Source organism: Alligator mississippiensis, chromosome 4 (genome assembly GCF_030867095.1).
Source record: "Alligator mississippiensis isolate rAllMis1 chromosome 4, rAllMis1, whole genome shotgun sequence".
Taxonomy (NCBI): domain Eukaryota; kingdom Metazoa; phylum Chordata; order Crocodylia; family Alligatoridae; genus Alligator; species Alligator mississippiensis.
The window spans coordinates 55,917,939-55,939,189 of NC_081827.1; the positions used below are offsets into that span (position 1 = coordinate 55,917,939).

The 21,251-nt window shown below is 42.2% G+C and overlaps 1 protein-coding gene across 1 annotated transcript; it reads right to left on the reverse strand.

Moving 5' to 3' along the window:
* Nucleotides 1-10,662: 10,662 nt before the first annotated feature.
* Nucleotides 10,663-21,211, reverse strand: DNAJB9 (DnaJ heat shock protein family (Hsp40) member B9). Its single transcript, XM_014601100.3, has 3 exons — nucleotides 21,086-21,211; nucleotides 15,937-16,164; nucleotides 10,663-13,843 (listed from the first exon to the last, which is right to left on the reverse strand). Exons 2-3 carry the CDS (start codon nucleotides 16,151-16,153, stop codon nucleotides 13,410-13,412), a joined length of 651 nt encoding a protein of 216 aa, XP_014456586.1. The 5' UTR covers nucleotides 16,154-16,164; nucleotides 21,086-21,211; the 3' UTR covers nucleotides 10,663-13,409.
* Between the last annotated feature and the right edge of the window lie 40 nt (nucleotides 21,212-21,251).

The following is a 21,251-nucleotide window of genomic DNA, read 5'->3' on the forward strand; positions in this document are numbered from 1 at the left end:
GGCCTTGGACCCATACTGGTCAACATCTTCATTAATGATGTGGACGCTGGAGTCAGAAGTGGACTGGCCAAGTTCGCCGATGACACCAAACTTTGGGGCAAAGCATCCACACCAGAAGACAGGCGGATGATCCAGGCTGACCTGGATAGGCTCAGCAAGTGGGAGGACGAGAATCTGATGGTATTCAATGCCGATAAATGCAAGGTTTTCCACCTTGGGAAGAAAAACCCACAGCATCCTTATAGGCTCGGCAGTGCTATGTTGGCTAGCACTAAGGAAGAAAGAGACTTGGGGGTTATCATTGACCACAAGATGAACATGAGCCTGCAGTGCGATGCTGCGGCTAGTATAGCAACCAAAATGCTGGCTTGCATCCATAGATGCTTCTCAAGCAAATCCCGGGACGTCATTCTCCCCTTGTACTCGGCCTTAGTGAAGCTGCAGCTGGGGTACTGCATCCAGTTTTGGGCTCCACAATTCAAAAAGGATGTGGAGAAGCTTGAGAGAGTCCAGAGAAGAGCCACATGCATGATCAGAGGTCAGGGAAGCAGACCCTACGATGACAGGCTGAGAGCCCTGGGGCTCTTTAGCCTGGAAAAGTGCAGGCTCAGGGGTGATCTGAGGGCCACCTATAAGTTTATCAGGGGCGACCACCAGTATCTGGGGGAACGTTTGTTCACCAGAGCGCCCCAAGGGATGACGGCTAGGTCGAATGGTCATAAACTACTACAAGACCGTTTCAGGCTGGACATGAGGAAGAATTTCTTTACTGTCCGAGCCCCCAAGGTCTGGAACAGCCTGCCACCGGAGGTGGTTCAAGCGCCTACAATGAACACCTTCAAGAGCAAACTGGATGCTTATCTTGCTAGGATCCTATGACCCCAGCTGACTTCCTGCCCTTTGGGCAGGGGGCTGGACTCGATGATCTTCCAAGGTCCCTTCCAGCCCTAGTATCTATGAAATCTATGAACATTAGCTACAAAGAACCAACTCACAGGATCATAATAAATTCTAATTTATTGTACAGGATATGAAATGGGGCTGGACTCAATGATCTTCCGAGGTCCCTTCCAGCCCTAATGTCTATGTCTATGAAATAAAGTCATAAATGCAAACTTTGAGTTATGAAGGGTACTGACGACCCTAACACACACTGACACACGCATAATTGCTGCAATAGTAGTGTAGCACTGATGTTGGTTTGTACCTATTTGGGGGGCTGGAGTTTGCTGTCAATCATCAGCTTCCTCCAGAGCAATGTTTTCTCCAGAAGGTGGTCACCTGCTTGTCCTTCTGTCTCGGTAGGTTGGGTGCTGGATGAGGAGTGCCACTGAGGGTCATGCTTTACTGCATTTTATCCCTTTCTGGCAGACTCGTGTGATCCCCCAGCATCATCTCAGCTGCCCAATACGGAGGTCACTGTCCCACGTGGGTCTTGGAGTAGTGCATAACAGCTGTCAGCCACAGTCACTGGGGTTCCGCCCAGTAGTGCAGTTTCAGGCGTCCACCCTTGACTGGATTGATTCAATGGCTGTGTCCTTACAGGTTCCAGATAGCTTGATTAGCTTAAAATGGCTTGTAGAGTTTTGTAATAAGTTCCTCTGGCTAGGCTATTGTCAACTAGCAGCCAGAGACTCTTGCGTTGTCCTACTGACTCTTGCATACTAGCATTCACTCAAGGGACCAGCCCAATATAGCAGATTTTATCACTTTACAATTGCAATTTCAATGCAGTTTTTTTAACAATGGTCCAGGGTGTAACTTCATTCTACAGGGAGTGCATTCCTTAAGGGTTTAAAAATATAAGATATAAAATGTTGTAGGGGGAGGGAGGTGCAATGACATCCTCAACCAGAAGGCTTTGTCACAGGAGGCACAGCCCTGCACCTGGGGTGGGGAGGGAGCCGGGAACAGGGAACAATACAAAATGCCATGGTAAAGATAAAACGGATGAAATATAAAAATGCACTGCAAGAAATATATAAAATTGCAATGTGAGGTAGTGAGGATCAAAGGTTACTGGGGACAGTGACTGAGTTAGGTTAACACCAGGATTTATTTACAGTCTTTGAAGTGGATATTTTAGTTCTTTTGTTTTCTTTAGTGACACTTAGCTCAATCAATACATAGGTGGTTTGTAGGTTTGTTCTACAGAAAGCCACTTCAGCTTTCTGGCTTGCTCTGAGCCTTGCCACACCCATGCAATGAGTGTGCTAGGTCTCTGCCAATACTCCGAAGGAAAAAGAAATGCACAAAGTAGGGGATGCAGGCAAGAATGAGCTTTTTGTTACATCAGCATGGGGCCAGCGGCAGGGCCACGATCCATTCCCCACATACCTCTGTCCACAGAATCGGCACCCATCACAGGAGCATGCAGGGAGCAGATTGTGGCACTACCCCAGGCCCTTGGCCTGCACTGTCACTGCCCTGCAATCCCAGCCCTGCCCACCCATCCCACTCTAGGACTTGACTCCCCACCCGCAGCTCCAAACCATCTGCCCAGCCATGCGCCATGCTCACACAGGTCCCAACCCCACCAGGTGGGTGCAGGGCAGATGGGCCAGAGTTTCCAGGCAGGGCTGGCCTGGGCAGGGCCAACGGACCCACTGTGGGTAGGACAAAATACTTTGGCAGGCTGGATGTGGCCTGTGGTTCTTTTAATATATTAGAGGTGTGTGTATGGGAGGAAAAGTTTACATTATCATCAGTGTAATTAAGTTCAGGCATTGTACTTACCCCCTTTCTGCTCATATTTTAAAGTCACATCCAGTGCACATATATCAAAGCCAAAATTAGTCAGCTAAAATTATGTTCTTATGTGGATATTTTGCATAGCAGCCACCTGGCTAGGATTTGTGTGTTACAATGAGTCCAATAAGCGTGATGATGAGTACACAAATCAGCTGGGAGTCAAAGCACAACGCTAGAAACTAAGAAACCTAGGTGCTTAGCCTGACTACCACTGATTACTTGTGTAACCACAGGTAAAATGCACTTGATTGGTATCCTCTGCAGGGATAATGCTGTTAGCTCTTTTGGCCTGAGTGTTGAGCAATTTTCAGGTTTCAGCAGGCCCTTCAAGTTAATAGAATAAAGTTGAATCCGGTATGCAACCCTGTTTATTGACAAAGTCCCATTTCCCTTCACTTGGAAGCAATCAGACAACAAGAAAGTTTCCTTATTTCACAGCTCCAGGCCCCCTTTTAGCCAGAAATCTAATCCGAAACATTCCCATTAGGCTTTTTCTCAAGGTCATGTTCTGTGCTTCTGTGGCTATAACTGAGTTGTATCTGCTTGTCTCAAAACTACACACTATTTACACCTACTTTACAGGAATGCTTCAAGACTAACAGTAATCCAGCTAAATCAAAGATGTGTGCATTTTGCAGTAGTGCATACAAAAAAAAGGTTGAGACAACCCATGAAGGATATCATCCTTTTATGCACCACTCATCTCTCCAGGTGAGAATGCTGCTGGGGCTAACACTGGCCCTACAAGAATGGGGAGAAAGAAAGGGAGCTGGGGTGAGACAGGGGAGAAGGAAGTAAGTGAATGCACTGAAACAGTTTCTGCATTTTGAAAGCTTTTGCAAGGTATTTTCTATTTGCACAATGGAGAAACTAAATTGCTACAAAAGATTTTAACTGCAGCCACTGCTGAATGGGAAAAAGAGGGATAATGGAGACTGAATACTACGCAAAACAGAAGGCAAAAGAGAAAAATAGAAAGGGATCAGGGGAGACAGTCAGTTTCTTATTTTTATTAGCAAACACCCGTGAAGGAATCTTAGTGTTGCATTCCATTCTCTGCAGGAACATTTCATCTAGATTCGCCTTCCAAAAGAAATCTGGACCAATCAGACATGTCAGATTACACTGAACCTCCTTGGGCTGATACCCACTGGAGGCACTTCTTTAAGCCTGATTCTTGTTACACAATAATTGGCTTAGCAACATGCTGACTGCCATGTTTGTACAAAGTGTACACCACTACACTGCTCATGTAGTACAGAGGGGGACAGACCCCTACACTCTCCTAGGCTAGGTTACACATCCAAAACGTAAGCATTGATACTAAGAACCAAAGTAGAGCAACTCATTCATTTTCCAGATTAACTGCGGAACTTGGCCCTGTGAGAGTTTATTCATGAAGCTCACAGTTAGACCTCAAGTAACATATTTATCTCTAAGGCATGGCAAAGAATAAAAAATGTGCACCTCACTTTAGTCAGGGAACACTGACACAAAACAAGCATTTCAGCTCCACACTGTATTTCTGCAAAGCCCATTGCACAAGCAATTTACTTCTCTTGTATAGCAGATCATTTAGTGTTGCTTCTTCCCAGAGTGCATAATGCACCACCTATTATTAGATCAATAGATATCAACATAAATTCAAAGCAAACATCTTGCAAATGCCAGATACTGATGCATAAGCTTGTGGAACCTTACTTACCCACCTCCCTCCATCTCCATTCAGCTACCACACACACGTGTGCACAGGGTGATGACAGCTGATGGCAGTATGAGCAAAAAGATTTGCTAGATTCATTTTTTCTCCTCATCCAAAAGGTATGGTTCTGCTAGTTAAAGTGGTGCCTGAAGAGGAGGTTTTAGGAGTCTGGTATGAAAATTTAACCTACAGATGCATATTGGAACATGTTGAATACATAACATTCGATTAATCTGTACAATTCTCACAAGAAAGCTAAGGAAGTATGGGTTGGATGAATGGACTGTAAGGTGGATAGAAAAGTGGCTGGATCAGCAGGCTTAGAGGGTAGTAATCAATGGTTCAATGCCTAGTTGGCAGCCAGTGTCAAGTGGAGTGCCCCAGGAGGTTGGTCCTGGGACCATTTTGTTCAATATCTTGATCAGTGACCTAGAAGACAAGATGGAGTGCACCCTCAGCAAGTTTGCAGATGACACCAAGCTGTTGGAATATGCAGATGACAACAAGCTGTAGACCTAGGATTCAGAGACCTTGACAAATTGGAGGATTGGACCAAACAAAATCTCCTGAAGTTCGACAAGGAAAAGTACAAAGTCCTGCACTTAGGACAGAAGAATCCCATCCGCTGGTACAGGCTGGGGACTAACTGGCTAAGCAGCAGTTCTACAGAATAGGACCTGGGATTATAGTGAACAATAAGCCAAATACAAGCTAACAGTGTGCCCTTGTTGCCAAGAAAAGCAACTGCATGCTGGGCTGCATGAGTAGAAGTTTTGCAAATACATCAAGGGAAGTGATTCTTCCCCTCTATTCAGCACAAGTGAGACCTTGTCTGGAGTCATGTGTCCATTCCCCCTTTCCCCCCACCAAAATGATGTGGACAAATGAGAGAAAGTACAGTGGAGGACAACAAAAATGGTTAAGGGGCCAGGCCACAGGACTTCTGAGGAAAGGCTGAGGGAACTGGGCTTAGTCTGGAGATGAGAAGACCAAGGGGGAATTTAATAGCAGCCTTTAACTACTTGAAGGGGGGTTCAAAAGAGGATGGAGCTAAACTGTTCACAGTGGTGGCAGATGACAAAACAAGGAGCAACTGTCTCAAGTAGCAGCAAGGGAAGTTGAAGCTATATATTAGGAAAAACTCTCTCACCAGGAGAGTAGTAGAGCACTGGAACAGGTTACCCAGAGAAGTTGTGATAAGACTCAGCTAGACAAAGCCTTGAGTTGGATGATATAGTTGGGGATGGCCGTTTTGAGGAGGGGCTTAGACAAAATTACTTCTTGAGGTCCCCTCCAACTCTAATTTTCTATGAAAATGGACCACTCGGTTTCAGTAATCAAGTCTGCTATTATCATTTGTACCATACACACTACAGACAGGTTAGCTTACAGGAACTCTACACAAAAGGCAGCAAAAATTCTTGCTGAGACATCATCAGCCAGTCATTGTCTTTGAAATTCAGATTAGAATTAGAACAAAATATACAAGAACAATGTAAATGAGAGGGGAGAGACCAACTGAATGAATTGTTGGGCTTAAACAAATGTCTATTGAAGTTATTCCATCAATATGGCTCCAAGGAAGCCAGATCCAAGAAGCAATCATGATCAGGATGATCCTACAAATATAAACTTGAAGTTAGAATGACATGGAGCCCTGTTGACCAGATATGGTACACAAGTCTGTTCAACTGGTTCTTTGGAAGATGGGGCTCAGCTCTGTAACGGCGCAGATGGTTTTGGATAAACAATGTTCCAGAAAGTCTAAAATCAAAGTTATAATACTATAAAAATGCTCACTTAACAATACAGCCAGAAAACAGTGCGAGTGTTATACTTAAGTGTATACACTGTGTAGACCACAAAACATTTATGGAAAAAAAAGTTACTAGTAACATTTGAAATTTTAGCTGAGAGTTCCTGGTTACCAACTTCTTGCAGAGCCAACTCTTAGCGAGACCATATCTTTCACTTTTTATAAAGTATGACCTTAACTTTATATTTCCCAGCCTCCAATCAGTTTAGGCATGTAAGTTATACTCTACTTTTATCCTCCGATTTCACACATTTATAGTCTCAATTACAAATTGAACTTTTTGTGTAGTAGCACTGGAGTTCATTGTACTGGTGATAGTCCAGGCAGTGTGCGAGTCGAGGCATTTTTGCAATACTTTTTATTGGATATATCTATCCAGATAGAGTTGGGGAGCAAGCTTTCAGGCAGATTAGACCTTGTGCACTTGATGTCCAAAATTCGTCCACCAAGGCCGTGTCCAGACGAGCGCGGATGTTTGATTCCCTGGGGACAAGTAGCAGTGGTGCACTTTGCGTTGCTACTTGTCCCTGAGGAACACCCATGCCACATGAACTTTGGCATGCAAGTTACCTAGGGTTCGGTAGGGGATGCTGGGGCCAGCACTGTTGGCCCTAGCAGCCTTGCCTGGGGTCTTGGGGGCCTCCCAGGATTGCAGCAGCAGTGATTCTGCTGGGTGGGGCCTGAATGACAGCCGCAGCTCCGGGTGGCCCGGCTCCACTTTTCAGTTGCAGACGTTGCCCGTGCATGCACCGCTCTGGTTTTTTTGACCCCTGGATATCCAGTGGTCCAAAAAAACAACCCACAGAAAAAATGGAGCAGTGCACACACAGGCAGCATGCCCTTGCAGCGCAGAGAACACATGACAGTGCGGCAGGTGGCGCTGCAGACATGTTTGCAGCGCCACATACTGCACAGCTGCACTACTCTGGACGCACCCAAGCTGTCCCAACTACAGCCAGTCCAGTCAAAAGGTATCACCAAAGAATTCTCGTCTCTCTTAGTTTTGTGTAGTAATTCAATTTCAACACCGGTTTTTAGATCATCCAGGTAGAGGGAACAATTAGAGGAAAAAAGGGGAAAATAACTTTAATAAGTCTGAATAATTTTTAAAACACATTCACAAAATAATGCATCAGTCAAAAGTGCACAAGGGGCATTCCACTTTAATTTCTACACTTTTCCCCCTCCCCCCCAAAATTGAGATTATACTTAGTCATTTAACACTTCACCCAAAGAAAATTAAAGCTTCATGTTCTCTACTGTGCCCAAGATTTGAAGCATGTCATTTTAAACCACTTTTCAGTGGCATCCAAACACACAACTGGGGACATCAAGGATGGAGTTACAAGCTTAACTTAGAACTGTGCATCAGTCTTAGATCAGTAGTGACTGATGGTCAATTAAATCTCACACCTGTTCAATGGCCTATGTAAAATGAGTTGGTCTCAGTGCCTTCCCAGAAGACAGCTGTCCCTGTTACAGAAATCACAGCAGTTAGCATGAATTGGCACCCTTCTTGGCAGTCTGAACAGAGAAGTCGAGCTCTGACTTGTGATTGGAGATAAACGACCCTCTCAGCTCTCTGGTTTCTCTAGGGCAGAAGTGATGCACACAGATGGGGAAATTAAGGACAGCTTGCAGTAATTCAGTCTATTTCCCTACACAAAAAAAGTCACAAGAAATTTTCGTCTTAGGAAACACTGCCAAAAATTATTTTTAGTCAAGACAAGTCAAAATGCAATGAAAAAAAACCAGACAGAGAATATTAAATTGCTTGCATGTCCTATTTACTACTTAAGATTTGATTCTGAATGCTGAAAAATTGTTTAGGTTTCAGGAAGTATCAGGCACTATTATTCCTGCTGACATTACTTTCCTTTGCACATAGTGAGGGGTTGCTCCTCACCTCCAGCAATTAGAGTAGAATGCATAAAATCCCAAGCAGAACAAGGGACAGCTCCTCAGTCATGCAAATCAGCAGTTTCACTGAAGTCAGTATTTGAATTAGTTTACACAAGAAGAGGATCTTCACATAAAAATCTCCAATAAAAAAAGCCTAAGAGACTAACTGTCATTGATTCAGAAAGCATCCCAAATATTTAGTATGGGGCACAGATCAACATTTACAAATATATTTATCCAAAACCCAAACCCAAGAACCTCAACAAAAGCAAAAGGTAACGGAGCTGTGAAAACTTCCCTACAAGCTATTTACCCTTTCCACTGGAACCTACTACTGGTAGACCTGTCCACTCAGAATTACAGCACAGGGTGCAGGATGCAAACATATTAGAACGTATCTCCCAAAGGAATGTTGTTTCCAGCAGGAAAGGAGCCAGGTGGTGAGACCAAGAGATAGCTGTCAAAGGTGTAAGAGTGTAACAGAATATCGGCTGTAGAAGGATGAAGCATGGATTGTCTGCAGCTTAGACTCTATAGCTTGTGTGTGTGACCCCTTAATTCCAAGAGGTTCTTCTAAACCCCACAGCTATAAAGAATCCACACCAGGGATACTTTGAAGCAACTCAGTGATGTTCACTTCTTTTTCTTACCACCTCAGGTAATTCCACAGGAAGCGTACATTGCCTGCTGTGTTCAAACAAATATAAAATGCAGTATAACTATTTCCAGGTAGCTTTCTGTTAGATGTTGCATTTAAAACTACATGGATCCAAAAATATAAATTCCTGTGACTATTAACATAATGGTAGTATCATTAAATCTACAGTATCTCCATCTCTGCTAGATAGCACTTGTGTTCAATAGTAAAAATGGAAATGAATTGTGAGACTAAAGAACTAACTATGCATTTAAAGCCTTAAAGTTATTTATGTTATTAATGCATAAAGAATAATATGAACCCTCCCAAAAAAAGTTTTCACCCACACAGCAAACTGATAGGTTTTGTTCCATCTTTTGATAGAAAATAGACACCAGGGATGAAAAAGCTTAACCACAGGATAAGAACTACAGAAATGTTCCAGGTTTTGTAAGGTTATATCACAACTTCTGTTACAGAGCCTGATACAAAAACACTACACAAAGGGAAAAAATGTGTAAGAAAAGAACTCCAAGTGAGATGCAAAACAATTTGCAGTTCTGAAAGGCACAGGACTAAAGAAGTCCTGCCGATTGAGAAGGTAAGACAGGTCTGCCCACATGGGTTCAGTGAAAAGCGTGCACAACATTCACATACAGTTCAGTTAGCTTAGATAAAGTCTACCCTGCCTTCTACCTCTAGTCTTTTAAATATCTTAGTCAACTAGAAAAGGTTTGTTTTAAAAGAAAGGTATCTTTTGAAGCTGGCAAGACCAAGTACGCCATCAGTTGTTTCACAAATTAATTTAAAAGTTAAGAACAGGTTAAAAGTTAAGAACACATTACACTTCGTAGTCAATGCAGCTTGAAGCATCCTCAAAAAAACAAAGGCTCCTATAGATGTGCAGGGAGCTTGCTCTGACACACAGTAATTCCAGCACAGAAAAGACTCAATAAATCAAGTCTGCTGGAATGTAGAAATTAACGCACTACAGCAACCTCCAGTGTTACATGCATCAGCGCCCCCATGCTGAAAAATGGCTTTGGGTGCGTTTTTCAGCTTCAGTTTAAAGCGCCCGGCCACCGCTTTTCAGTGCATTATGCTCCAGGCACTTAACTAGCGCAGCTCTTGGAGCTGTACTAATTAAAGCAGCCCCGTGCACCTCTCAGAGCACTCGCCACCCCCCACCCTGCTGCTGACAGCGCTGCGGCTGCCTGCGGGAGCTCCCTGCTCGCTGCTGCCACACTCCCACTGCTGACAGCGCTGCCACCACCTGCAGGGGCTCACCATGCCCCCCCAGCTTCCGGAGGCACACAGCATTCATGCATGCAATTGGCTGAACAAAGACAACTTGCGTTACTGAATTTTAAATTAAGAGGAATGAGTGGCACATTTCAAGCTCATCACAATCTTAAAACAAGGTTAGTTGTTGCTTTTCTAATCCAAGTTAGAAGAAAAAAAAAAAAAAAAAAAAAAAAAAAAAAAAAAAAAAAAAAGGATAACGGATAAAAATGCTTCCTGTTCAAGAGACTTGGATTAACTGCTATATCCAGCTGTCTTCGGAACAGTGGCGACGCATAGGGGTGCAGGTGCACCCCCTGACAGGCCACACTCCCCAGCCAGGCAACGGGCAAGCGGAAGCACCAGTGCCACCCTGCAAGCACCGGCCGGGGAGTGGGAATACCGCAGATGTTTCTTGGTTGGCGCAATCAGTGCTGGGGGGAAGGGGGGGGGCACATGCCCCCCTGATTAAGGTGGCATCAGTTGCCCATGCTTCAGAAGAGGTCAACCAACCCTGTGAAACTTTGTTGCAAGTCTGGTCAGAAACAATAGAACCTGAACTCCTTATGAGGGTATTTTGCAAGAAGGATTTTATTTATTTTTAAGAAAAACACAGAGTAATGTTATAAACTATTTGATCTTACCAAGTAAGCTGTCCCAAGCTCTCACCTGAAGAGTTCTTGCAGTCTTCATTACAGAAAGCCCACTGGCATACAACCTAAATATAAAAGGAAGGGCATGCCATTCCTCATTAATATTTATTAATACGTATTCTCCTCCAAATGATAAACAGGCATCTCACAGAAGATGTTAAGACTTTTGAGCTTGATGCTGTGGGACAACTTAAAGTTCACTCAAGTGGTACATAATTGTTTACTTAAGTTTATCATAATACCAAACAGGTACTTAAGTGAACAGCATCCATCCATATGACTGATATTTGTGTGGAGCATATTATGAAAACGTTCTGAAATCTGCATGAAACATACAGGTAAGTATACTGCACATTAAAATCTACTTGCACAAAAAACCAGCAGCACATTCTTCCTATCTTAATAATATTGCACATTCTGATAAGGTTGCACAAATTACTGACTTTTCATAAAGACAGAATGAGGTATTAGTCAATTTATAAATAAAGAGGCAAAGATTGATAGGAAAAGCACTTAACATAACATAAAATCCATTTTCAGTATTTAGATAAGTAAAAATTGAATAAAGGATAGTATGTTGTGGTGAAACTGTGACCAAGCAATATCAAAAGAATAACTGAAGGGTTAAGTCTCTTCCCTATAGCAACAAGTTCAGTTCAGGACTTTAAACAGACCTAATCTATTTAGAATACTACACAAGTGAGTGAAACAAGTGAATGCTAATGTTATCAATTTGAAAGGCAAGTTCTCAACAAAATGGAAAATAGTACATTTTTGAAAGTCAGTTAAATCAGAATGGTGATTTTTAGGTGATGGCCATCTTACTCTGATATACTGGATGGGGATGATGTAGCCCATACGAGCTTCAAAAGGCCTACATTAACAGTCTCAAGAAACTCAAAAGAAAACTTTGTGGGTTCACATTTAGATCCGTTGGGTATGACATCAGAATACCAATGTTTTCCTTTGCAAGCTACATCAGTCTATGGGTTTTTTAACATACTGACAAGTTGACAACTTTAGCATGATGTCACCTCCATAGCAAACTCAAATGCCATGTAAAGCAAATGCCAGAAATGTAAATTTAATTTTTTGTCATCTATTCACTTGGAGAAAAGTTTACCTATCAACTGAAAATTCTTGTCATCTGGCTCAGAGTAATAAACCTGAAGTCATTCTGAATGCAATGCTTGCAGATTTACAATTTTGCACACAATGCTTGGAATTTTCTAGTCATATCTGTTATACAGACCTAACTTTTCCTTTAATTTACATTTACTAGAGCAGTGGCACTCAACCTTCTGGTCCCACAGGCCAGACAAGTAGCATGAGGTTGGTCTATAGGCTGAATCCTATGGACAGACTCAGTCTGTAGACCAGATCCAGTGTGGAGCTGGCACCTGTGGTCCATCTGAGTGTGCAACACTGTACTGGATCCAGTCATGATGCAACACTGCACAGTCTGGCAGAGGGCTGTATCACCTGACCTGTGGGTTTCCACAGGTGTCCAGAAATTTGACAGAAGGGAGCAGGAACAGCAGTGTTAACTGCAGTGGCTTTGGAAACCACAATAATTAATGCTGCAACTTTCCCCCTGCTGCCAAGTTTTTGGACCCATAGGGGGTCCCATGGGCCAGATGACATGGCCCCATGAGTTGGATGCAGCCTGTAGGCCAGAGGTTGAGCACCACTCTACTAAAGCATTAAGAGGAGTATTAAGAGTTTAAAATGAAGACTAAATGTATTTTCATTAACCTCTCTTACACATGGAGATACAACAAACAGATGTGTACTGCAATACATTTTTTTCAAATCTATTTAGAAATTGGCCTGAATCCTGAAAAAACAACCAAACAAAAAGTCTGCACCTTCACAACTTTATGTACATGAATAGTTCCAGAGAAAGCAGTGGGATTACTCACATACACATATGTGAAACTGTGCTCAAACAAGTATTTAGAGGATTAAAGGCCACACAGAAGACATTCAGAACTACAAATGAACTTGTACGTTCCAGACAGTGCTTCGCTTAACTGAAGCGCAAAGTTGGAGAATCTCAAGATACTCCCTTTTCTTCATAATCCCATTTAAAAATAAAAATGAATGAAAATCATATAGCTGAGAACTCTGCAGTGCTCCTAGATTATGCAAATTAAATGCAGATGAGTTAGTTTCCACTGCTATATTGTGTGTGAATTATACATGTAGTATCACACAATTTAAACCCACAGCAGCTAAATACTGAAAGTTAAAGTGAAGGGTACAATTAAAAATGGCATTTTAAGTTTAACACTTTAGAATAAAGTAGTTTAACCTCATCTGTAGCTGTTCATGCACCAATAAACTAAAAAAAAGTGGGCCTACAAGACTGGATAGCCAAAAAACAATCATTCACAAACTCCTCATATGTTAAAAATTATCAATATTATTTAAGTGTAGTAAACACTTATATTGTGTTTTCAGGTGGGATTTATTCTTTCTTGGTTACAAGAATTAGTTTACCTACAGCTTCTTTAAAGCTACGTTAAGTACTTTAAATAGCTTAATCGGTTTTAGACAGCTCATAAAAAAAATGTTCCATATCAGCACAAAACCAGAAAAGTCATCAAGGTGATGAAATGGAAGGAGAGATAGTAAAAGGAAGAAGGGGGGGGGGAAAAATAAGGGTTACTGTCCAGAACAGTCTGTATATGTAGTAACCATGTTTCCTCGACGCTGAGTGACAGTCCTACAATGCTTGCTAGATCCATGGAATCTGCTATCAGTTCGTACAGTGTGTCGGTGTGCATTGTCAAAGCCACTGAAGGAAAACATTTTTTCCATATCTTCAAACACATCATCAAACAGTCCACCTCCAAAGGAAAATTCGTGGAATGAACGTCTTTGCCTACTGTGAGCCTCCCGATGACCCCGGAAGTGATTTTCAAAGTGCTTCTTCGACCGGGAGTTCTGACTTTGACCAAATATGTCAAAATCTTTGAACAAGTCATCAAAGTTGAAATTAAACGATTGTTGGAAGGGGCTGCCATTATTTCCTTGTCCTCCATGGCCAAGTTGGTCATATTCTTTTCGCTTGTTCTCATCTGATAAAGTTTCATAGGCTGCAGAAGTATGTCAATGAGAAAATAGTTATGTGTAAGATATTTATCTTTCAAAAACAATGATATTTGCTCCCCTCTGTATGCAATGGCCTTAAGTGGTACTGTCATCAAACATTCACATAATTTTAACATTAAGATAAAATGAAGTGGTCTACACTGTTATGGCAGGGGGGAAGAGGAGAAGTGTCCTGTAATTTTAGACATGTTCTATTCTGGGAGAACATTTCTAAATGGCAACGCAGACTAAGAAACAACTTCAAAGTTAAGTAGAAATCTCCCTCCTCCTCCAACCCCTCCCCCCAAAATGTAAACTATTAGATGTGCTCCCTATCACAGGAACACCTACCCTGTAACAGGATTTCAGATGAACTTTCATCTGTTAGAAGGAACAAGATAGGTTGCAGGCATATGGCAGGACCACTTCCATAAGCCAAACAGCATTCAATACAGAACAGCAGAGAAACAAGAGATATGAGAGAGGGAGGTGGGGCACCAAACACAAGAAATACCCAGCATAAACAAGTTTATGGCAAACTTTTGTTTTTCAATGGAAATCATTTCAAATGGAATCAAACTGCTACCTGGTCTCTGATCCAGAACCACAGCTGATAAAAAAAAAAAACCAAAAACACCTTAACTTGTCTATCAGCATTTCTACCTCAGAACAAAACATGCTGGATGCCAACTTCAGGTATTTTAATAATTTTTTCTACTACTTATTTAAAAGCCTTACAATTAGTCTGCATTTACTATCTGAATATCTCCTATGGTTCACTTTCCTGGAGAAGAGTGGTCCCATATCATTATTAGAAATAGCCTCTGTAGTCCATTTTCACCATCGAGGGGTGATATAATTGCAATCAGCAGTGAAGAATCTGCTTCTCCTTCCAATTATATTACTAACTGAACACTCATGATCATAGCTACCTCTCACAATCAATATGCTGAATAGGAAAGGAAAAATACAACTAATTGTCTCAGTGAGGCCCTCAATATTATTTGAATTAGTTAGAAGGACTATGCTATCAATCCAATTAGAAGGAAGCCTGTAGTTTAGGGGGAGAGGGCAGTGTTACTTCCCATTACTTGCTAATGGATCATTTTTCTGCATAATACTTTCAGCCTGTTTTCTATACTACATTACTTTCAACTTTACCAGGCCACTACAAATATACATCTAGAAATAAGAATTTGTTATAGCATCTGGAAAACAAAGACAGGAACTTCATATCAACATCATCTTAGAACTCTAACGGCCTTGCAAAAAGTAGCACAATGAAATTTGAATTAAATTTTATTGTAAAAATTACTATTTCTTTTATGGTATTGTTCTATTGCAACACTGAAAACACTTACATAATATCAGTGCATAAAACTTTTCCCAGTTAAAATCATGTTCCCTTGCCCTCATTTTAATTCAGACAGCATTAGCCACCGCTATATCAAAAGCCACCAAACCAAGAAATTAATGTATTGTGTAACATAGGAGTAAGTCTTTTACAATACTAAAAACTATGTGTCTAGTCACAGATAGCAGCCACCAAAATAATGGCAGAGCTCAGCTGAGAAAACAGAACAGTAACTGGGGTTATGATTTTCAAATTAGACTGTTCAAGTTACTAAAGACAAAGAATGATTTCTGGTTCTAGTCAATTGACAATCATACTTTTGGTCCTGTTGTAAAATGCTTCCTTCCCCAAGGGCTGCATTTTGACAGGCTGCAAAGGAATGTGTCCCAAGGACCCTCAAGAGATACGCCAGGGATTTAAGTCCCAGCTGCACCATTTTAGTCAGGCAGTTCTGTCCTCTCAATGTGGGGTTGAGGAACAGGCCAACAACCTAGGGTATACTACATTTTGGATATGTTCATTCTGATGACCAGCATTACAGATACAGTAGAACATAGTGCATGCCCTAAAATATTTGTTTATGCAAGGATGCAGGAAAGATGCACACTATAGGATTAAAGGACAACCACAACTTCTTTCTGCCAAGCAAGGTAAGTTGTAACCTGCAATTAACAGAGTATTTAAATCAACTTTGTATAGGCCCACAGAGATGTATAAACCAAGTATTTTTATGGATTATATTACCTTCTGCAATTTCCCTGAATTTTGCTTCTGCACCAGGACTCTTATTTTTGTCTGGATGGTACTTCATGGCCAGTTTATGAAATGCCTTCTTGATCTGGCGATCAGATGCATTTTTTGGAACTCCCAAGATATCATAATAGTTTTCTGTAGCCAATATTAATTCAGTTATCATTAAAATGCAGAGTGCGAATGTGAAGACAGACTGTGTGGTAGCCATTTCTAAAGATCCTAGAAAGACAAAAAAGAAACCTTAGTTGATCAAACTGCAATTCTGCTATGTTTATGAACAGGAACCATGCAATCTGTTAGCATTTAAGATGGGTTTAGTAGGGCTTTATTTTTGCTTCCGTTATCCTACCTTAGTCTTGCAGACTGAGAATTTCGAAAGTTTGAGTGATCTTTAATTATAGCCACACTTGCCTCTCACCTGTAACTTACTAACACTCAGTTTGTTCTTTCTGTGATATTTCACATTTCCTGTTTAAACTGTCTGCAGTCCTTCCCACGGCTGCTAGGATACACTTCTATCCTACAGTTTGCTATTGTGACTGTAGCTTATGTAGATAACTTTCAACTAGATAGCTCAATGCTCAAATATTGTCAGCTGTGGTAACACAGACCTTACCGCCTGCAAAATCCACCTGGGAGAATTGAAGAAATTCTGGGAAAAAAAGAATACTATTCAGTATGAGCAAGTACAAAGCACTCCATTTAGGAAGGAGTTATCAGCTATGCCAGAGGTGTCAGACCATTTGGCCCTCTGGGCCAGATGAAGGTTGATGGGCTGATCTGCAGGCTGGATCAGCACACGGGGTCCAGCATACAAGGGTTCCAGGGGCTGCAGGGTGCCAAATATAGCATGCAGGGCAGAGGACAGCACATATCCAATAGAGAACATGGGGTCCTCAGAGAGACCCACAAGCCAGATGAGACAGCTCCATGGGCCAGCTCCAGCCCACAGACTGTATGTTTGACACCACTGGGCCACACAATTAACAAAACGAGGAACAGTAGTCTAAACAGCAGTTCTGCAGAAAGAATGTGGAGGTTTTAGTGCATCTAAACTGAATGAGACAATGTTATAGTATTAAAATAAAATCATCATACTGAGTTGTACAAAGAAAAGTACCATAAATTAAACATGAAATAACCTTTCTACTCTATTCAGCTCTGAAAAGCCAGAACACCACACCCAGTTTACACCAGACGTAGAGAGAGATGTGGACTGACTGAAGAGCCATGAAAAGAGCAAAGGTGACTACACATCTAGAAAATATGATCTGGGAAGAAAAAAAGTGAAAGAACCTTGCCTCTTTAGCCCACAGAAAAAGACTAAGGGGAAACATAATAAGCAGTCTTCAAATAGGTAACAGGTCACTTTTACCTGCAAAGAAGGTCATAAATCATTTTCCATGTCCACTGGAGATAGGTTGACAAATAATTAGATTAATTTAGGTAGGGGAGGCCACAGTTAGACATTAGTAACAATGCCAATTGTAAGGACACTTAAACATTAGAAAAGATTACCTAGGAAGGTTGTGGAGTCTCTATTATTGTAGGTTTTTGAAAAACATATTATACAAAACTCTGTCAGGATCAGTTTGTATCCAAATAATCCCACTTTGCGGAGGGGAAAATGGACAAGATGACCTACTGAAGTCCCTTTCGGTCTTATTTTCTCCACCTGACCTAACCAGCACTTGTTCCTCTGCAATAATCTCCACTGGGCACAATCCAGTTAAGTAATGCATGTTTTCTTTTCTTGAAAAACCATGTTTAATTGTTTTTTAATTTTAAAAATTTAAACTAAAAGTTTAAGAGGTCTAATATGCCTCATAAAGAGGACTTACCCAGTAAATATAACTAAGTTATAAATCAAATATCACTATAACCATACAGCTAAATTGAACACTCAGTGTCACTCTTTTTAAAGGTAAAGTTTAAATAGAATAGCCTATTTGATTAATTTTTACCAGAATCTCTCTCTACTAAATTTGGGAACAAGACAGTGTTAGCGTATGGGCAACGTAAGTCTGTAGACTACAACATATGCCAACAACAATTACATATGAAGCATATTGTAAGATATGTTCAAAACATAATAGTGGTCCTTTCCAGTATAAAAATGGTACTTGGAAACTTCTCGGTGTCTAAGGGGTAATCATTAAAAGTACTGGAATGTAGAATCCCCAAAGAGAGTTCAACATCTTCCAGCCAACAGAACAGCTAGGAATTCCACTAACCATGTCCTGTTTTAGGGAGGCAAGGTTCTTTGAACAGATGTGATTAGACCAACTGAGTAGTTGGGAAAGAGTTCTTAGCAAGCTTTCAGGCAAAGTCACCCTTGTTCAGACATAGGAAGTCTCTGCTGTTCTGAGACTCCAAGTAATGAGAGAAGCAAAAAGAGTGACAGGTTGTCAGTGACAATGTAAATAGGGAGAAATTAGGAAAGGCTGGGGGGAGTGGGGGGAAGGTGAGTAAAGGAGACTCTACAGTGGTAGTAACTCAAGGTGGAAAAGAGGTTGTCTGTGAAAACGGAAATAACTGAAAATTAGGAAGACAAAAAGTAGGGGAGGGAAGGGGAGAAAGGAATATGTAAAAGGTCAGGTCTGGCAGGTACCTGGTAAATCACGTCAGGCAGGTTGTAATGCGTCATACATCCAATGTCTATATTGAGTCCCTGATTTTTTGTATCCCTGTTTTAGGGATTTTTTTTCTGAATAAGTAGGAAATTGCATCATCTGGGGATCAGTGCAATTCAGATAGGAAAGAATACTTCCCCTGAATAAGGAGTTAATGTTCTAGAGGCGATACTTTGTAATTTTAGACCAACATGGCTACAACCTTTATCCCCTGAATAAGTGAGCCTTCCTATGCATGCAACTTCGAAGGTAGCAAATATTCTGGGACAAGACTGACCCCAAAGCATGTATTCATGAGCTGTTTAAACTTGTTTTGCTATTAATCAATGTTATTTTACAAGTGGAGCCTGTAGCTTTAAAAGGAAATGCAAATGCAAATCCCAAATCTAATGATCAGACAACACCTTACACACTGTTTAAATTATAATTAAATAGGGGTCTCAAAAAAACCAGACCTTAAATTATCTAGAAAGATAGCTAATTACATTCAGCTGCTACCAATGTCGAAAGCATGTGTTCAATATTGATTTGCATGCTCTGTCCTGACTGCATGCATTACCCAATCCTTCCGAGACTGGATACATACACATGACCTCCTAAGTATTTGTTTGGCCAGCAGCCTGCAAAATACCACTGTTCTAAGAGTCTCAAAACTGAAATGTATTTTGATCAGTGTATTTAGTTGCCAAATGTACAATTCCCCCTAGAATGTTTCTAGCTACTAAATATATATTCTAATACGTATACAAGAAACTTCTGAGATCCTTTTCCAGATGTACTTTCTTACTAGTTTGCCAAGTCTCAAATGTTACCATTTCAACCCTGAATACTATTCCCAGGTAAACTTAACTGTGCCTTTATAGTTCTCTTCCTATTTACTGTTACAGATATGGACTTGCCGTTTAATGATACCACCATGAAGCCAAGAACACTTTTCAGTAAGCGCCTAACCCCTTAGCCCTATTTGCCATCTATCACTGTGGTGGCCAACTTTTTTGACAGGTGTGCCACAAGTTAAGGCCCCGTGTGTGCTCTGAGGTTTGCCTGATAAAGTTTGTGCCCTTGGGTGCAGGAATGGAGGCAAGGGGACTCAAGTTTCAGTGAAGAGCATGATGGGGGCAGAAAACTGCTGTGAGAGGATGTATCACTGTCAAGAGCCATGTTAAACCTTCTCTGACCCCATAATCACTGCGACTGCTTACAGACCTTAAAAAAAAATCCCCTAGCACTTCACTTTAAACTTAGCATGTTCCTGTGCTGAACCAAGCACATGTCCAGAAGAGGCACCATCTTAGTTGGACATAGCTCACTCAACATCTGTAGATTCAATCAGCTATTAGATAAAAGAGCCAAAAAGCCCTGCTGAAGCACCAGATCTGAACAGATGCTGCAGAGGCAAGTCAAATGAACACGCTGCTTCTTTTGGTCAAAGACTGGGCTTTTCTGTTCGTTTCTTTAGCATCCATAAGCAGCCTGGGTTTTTATATGGCAAGGATAAAGCCCTGCATTTGACAGTAGCTGCAGGGCCAGGGAAGAATTAAACTGACTCAGGAAGTGACACCCGATACCTCATCTGTCAGCGGTATCCTGCCCTTGCTCTCCTGTTGCTGGAGGATCAATCCCTCCAGTCCAGCAAAGGGAGGTCCCTTTTCTGAGAACCTAGATCCCATACACAGCAGTTGCCTGTGCCATCTGTGGCACCCATTACTAGCGTGGGCATCCTAAAGCCTAATTTACTTCTATATCACATCTATCCATCTTCCTATCACTATTAGCCCCGCAAGGTTCATACAGTCCTTTATCTGACCTCACAGCATGCTCAGGGCCTTTCACCATTTGCTCATCTCACATTTCCTTTCTTTCAGTTTGCAAACTGAAAGCAAAGGAGCGAGTTTCACTTTCTGGCCTGGGGGGCTTAACTAGCGACTTGCTGTCGCACTTGGCCAAAGGCCACACACGGTTATTTTCCGTTTATAAGAAAAAGAGTACTTCAGAGACCAACTCAAATAGCTGGAAAAAAATTCTTCTTTACGAGCTTTCGGGCACAAACACCCTTTGTCAGCCTGACTAAGGGTGCTCGCACCCAAAAGCCTGCACAGAAGAATTTTTTCGGACTGTTCAAGTTGATCTAATAAAAAACACTGCAGTGTCTGCCGGTGTCCTGAGACCAACACAGCCAAAAACGACCAACCCCCACCCCACGAGTACCGCATAGGTTGGTCCAGAGGGGACCCTTCAATGTAAGGGGCTTTTCAAAATTCTGAACACGAGGCCGAACAGCAGTCTTTTAAAGAAAGAGACCATACTGTGGGTTTTAAGGAAGCCGCGGAGGCCGGGCGGGCTCTGCACTGCGCGGGGCAAGCCGCCAGCGGAGGCTCTGAACAAGGCGAGGGAGAAGCGAGCTCCGGAACCCGCCGGGGAGCGCCCGGGCTCCGGCTCCGGCTCCACCGCACCCGGCCCCGGCCCCGGCCCCGGCCCCGGCCCCGGCCCCGGCCCTGCGCTCTCACCTGCCGCCGCGCGCGCGCCGCACCCTCCGTCTCACCGCGGGAGCTGGGGCCGCCGGGCCAAGAGCGAGTGCGACACGCAGCGCTCCGCCATTGGCCGCCCGCCGCACGTGACGCCGCCGCCCCAGCGCACGTGGAAGGCTGTTGTTACCCGCTGCCGCTCTGACGC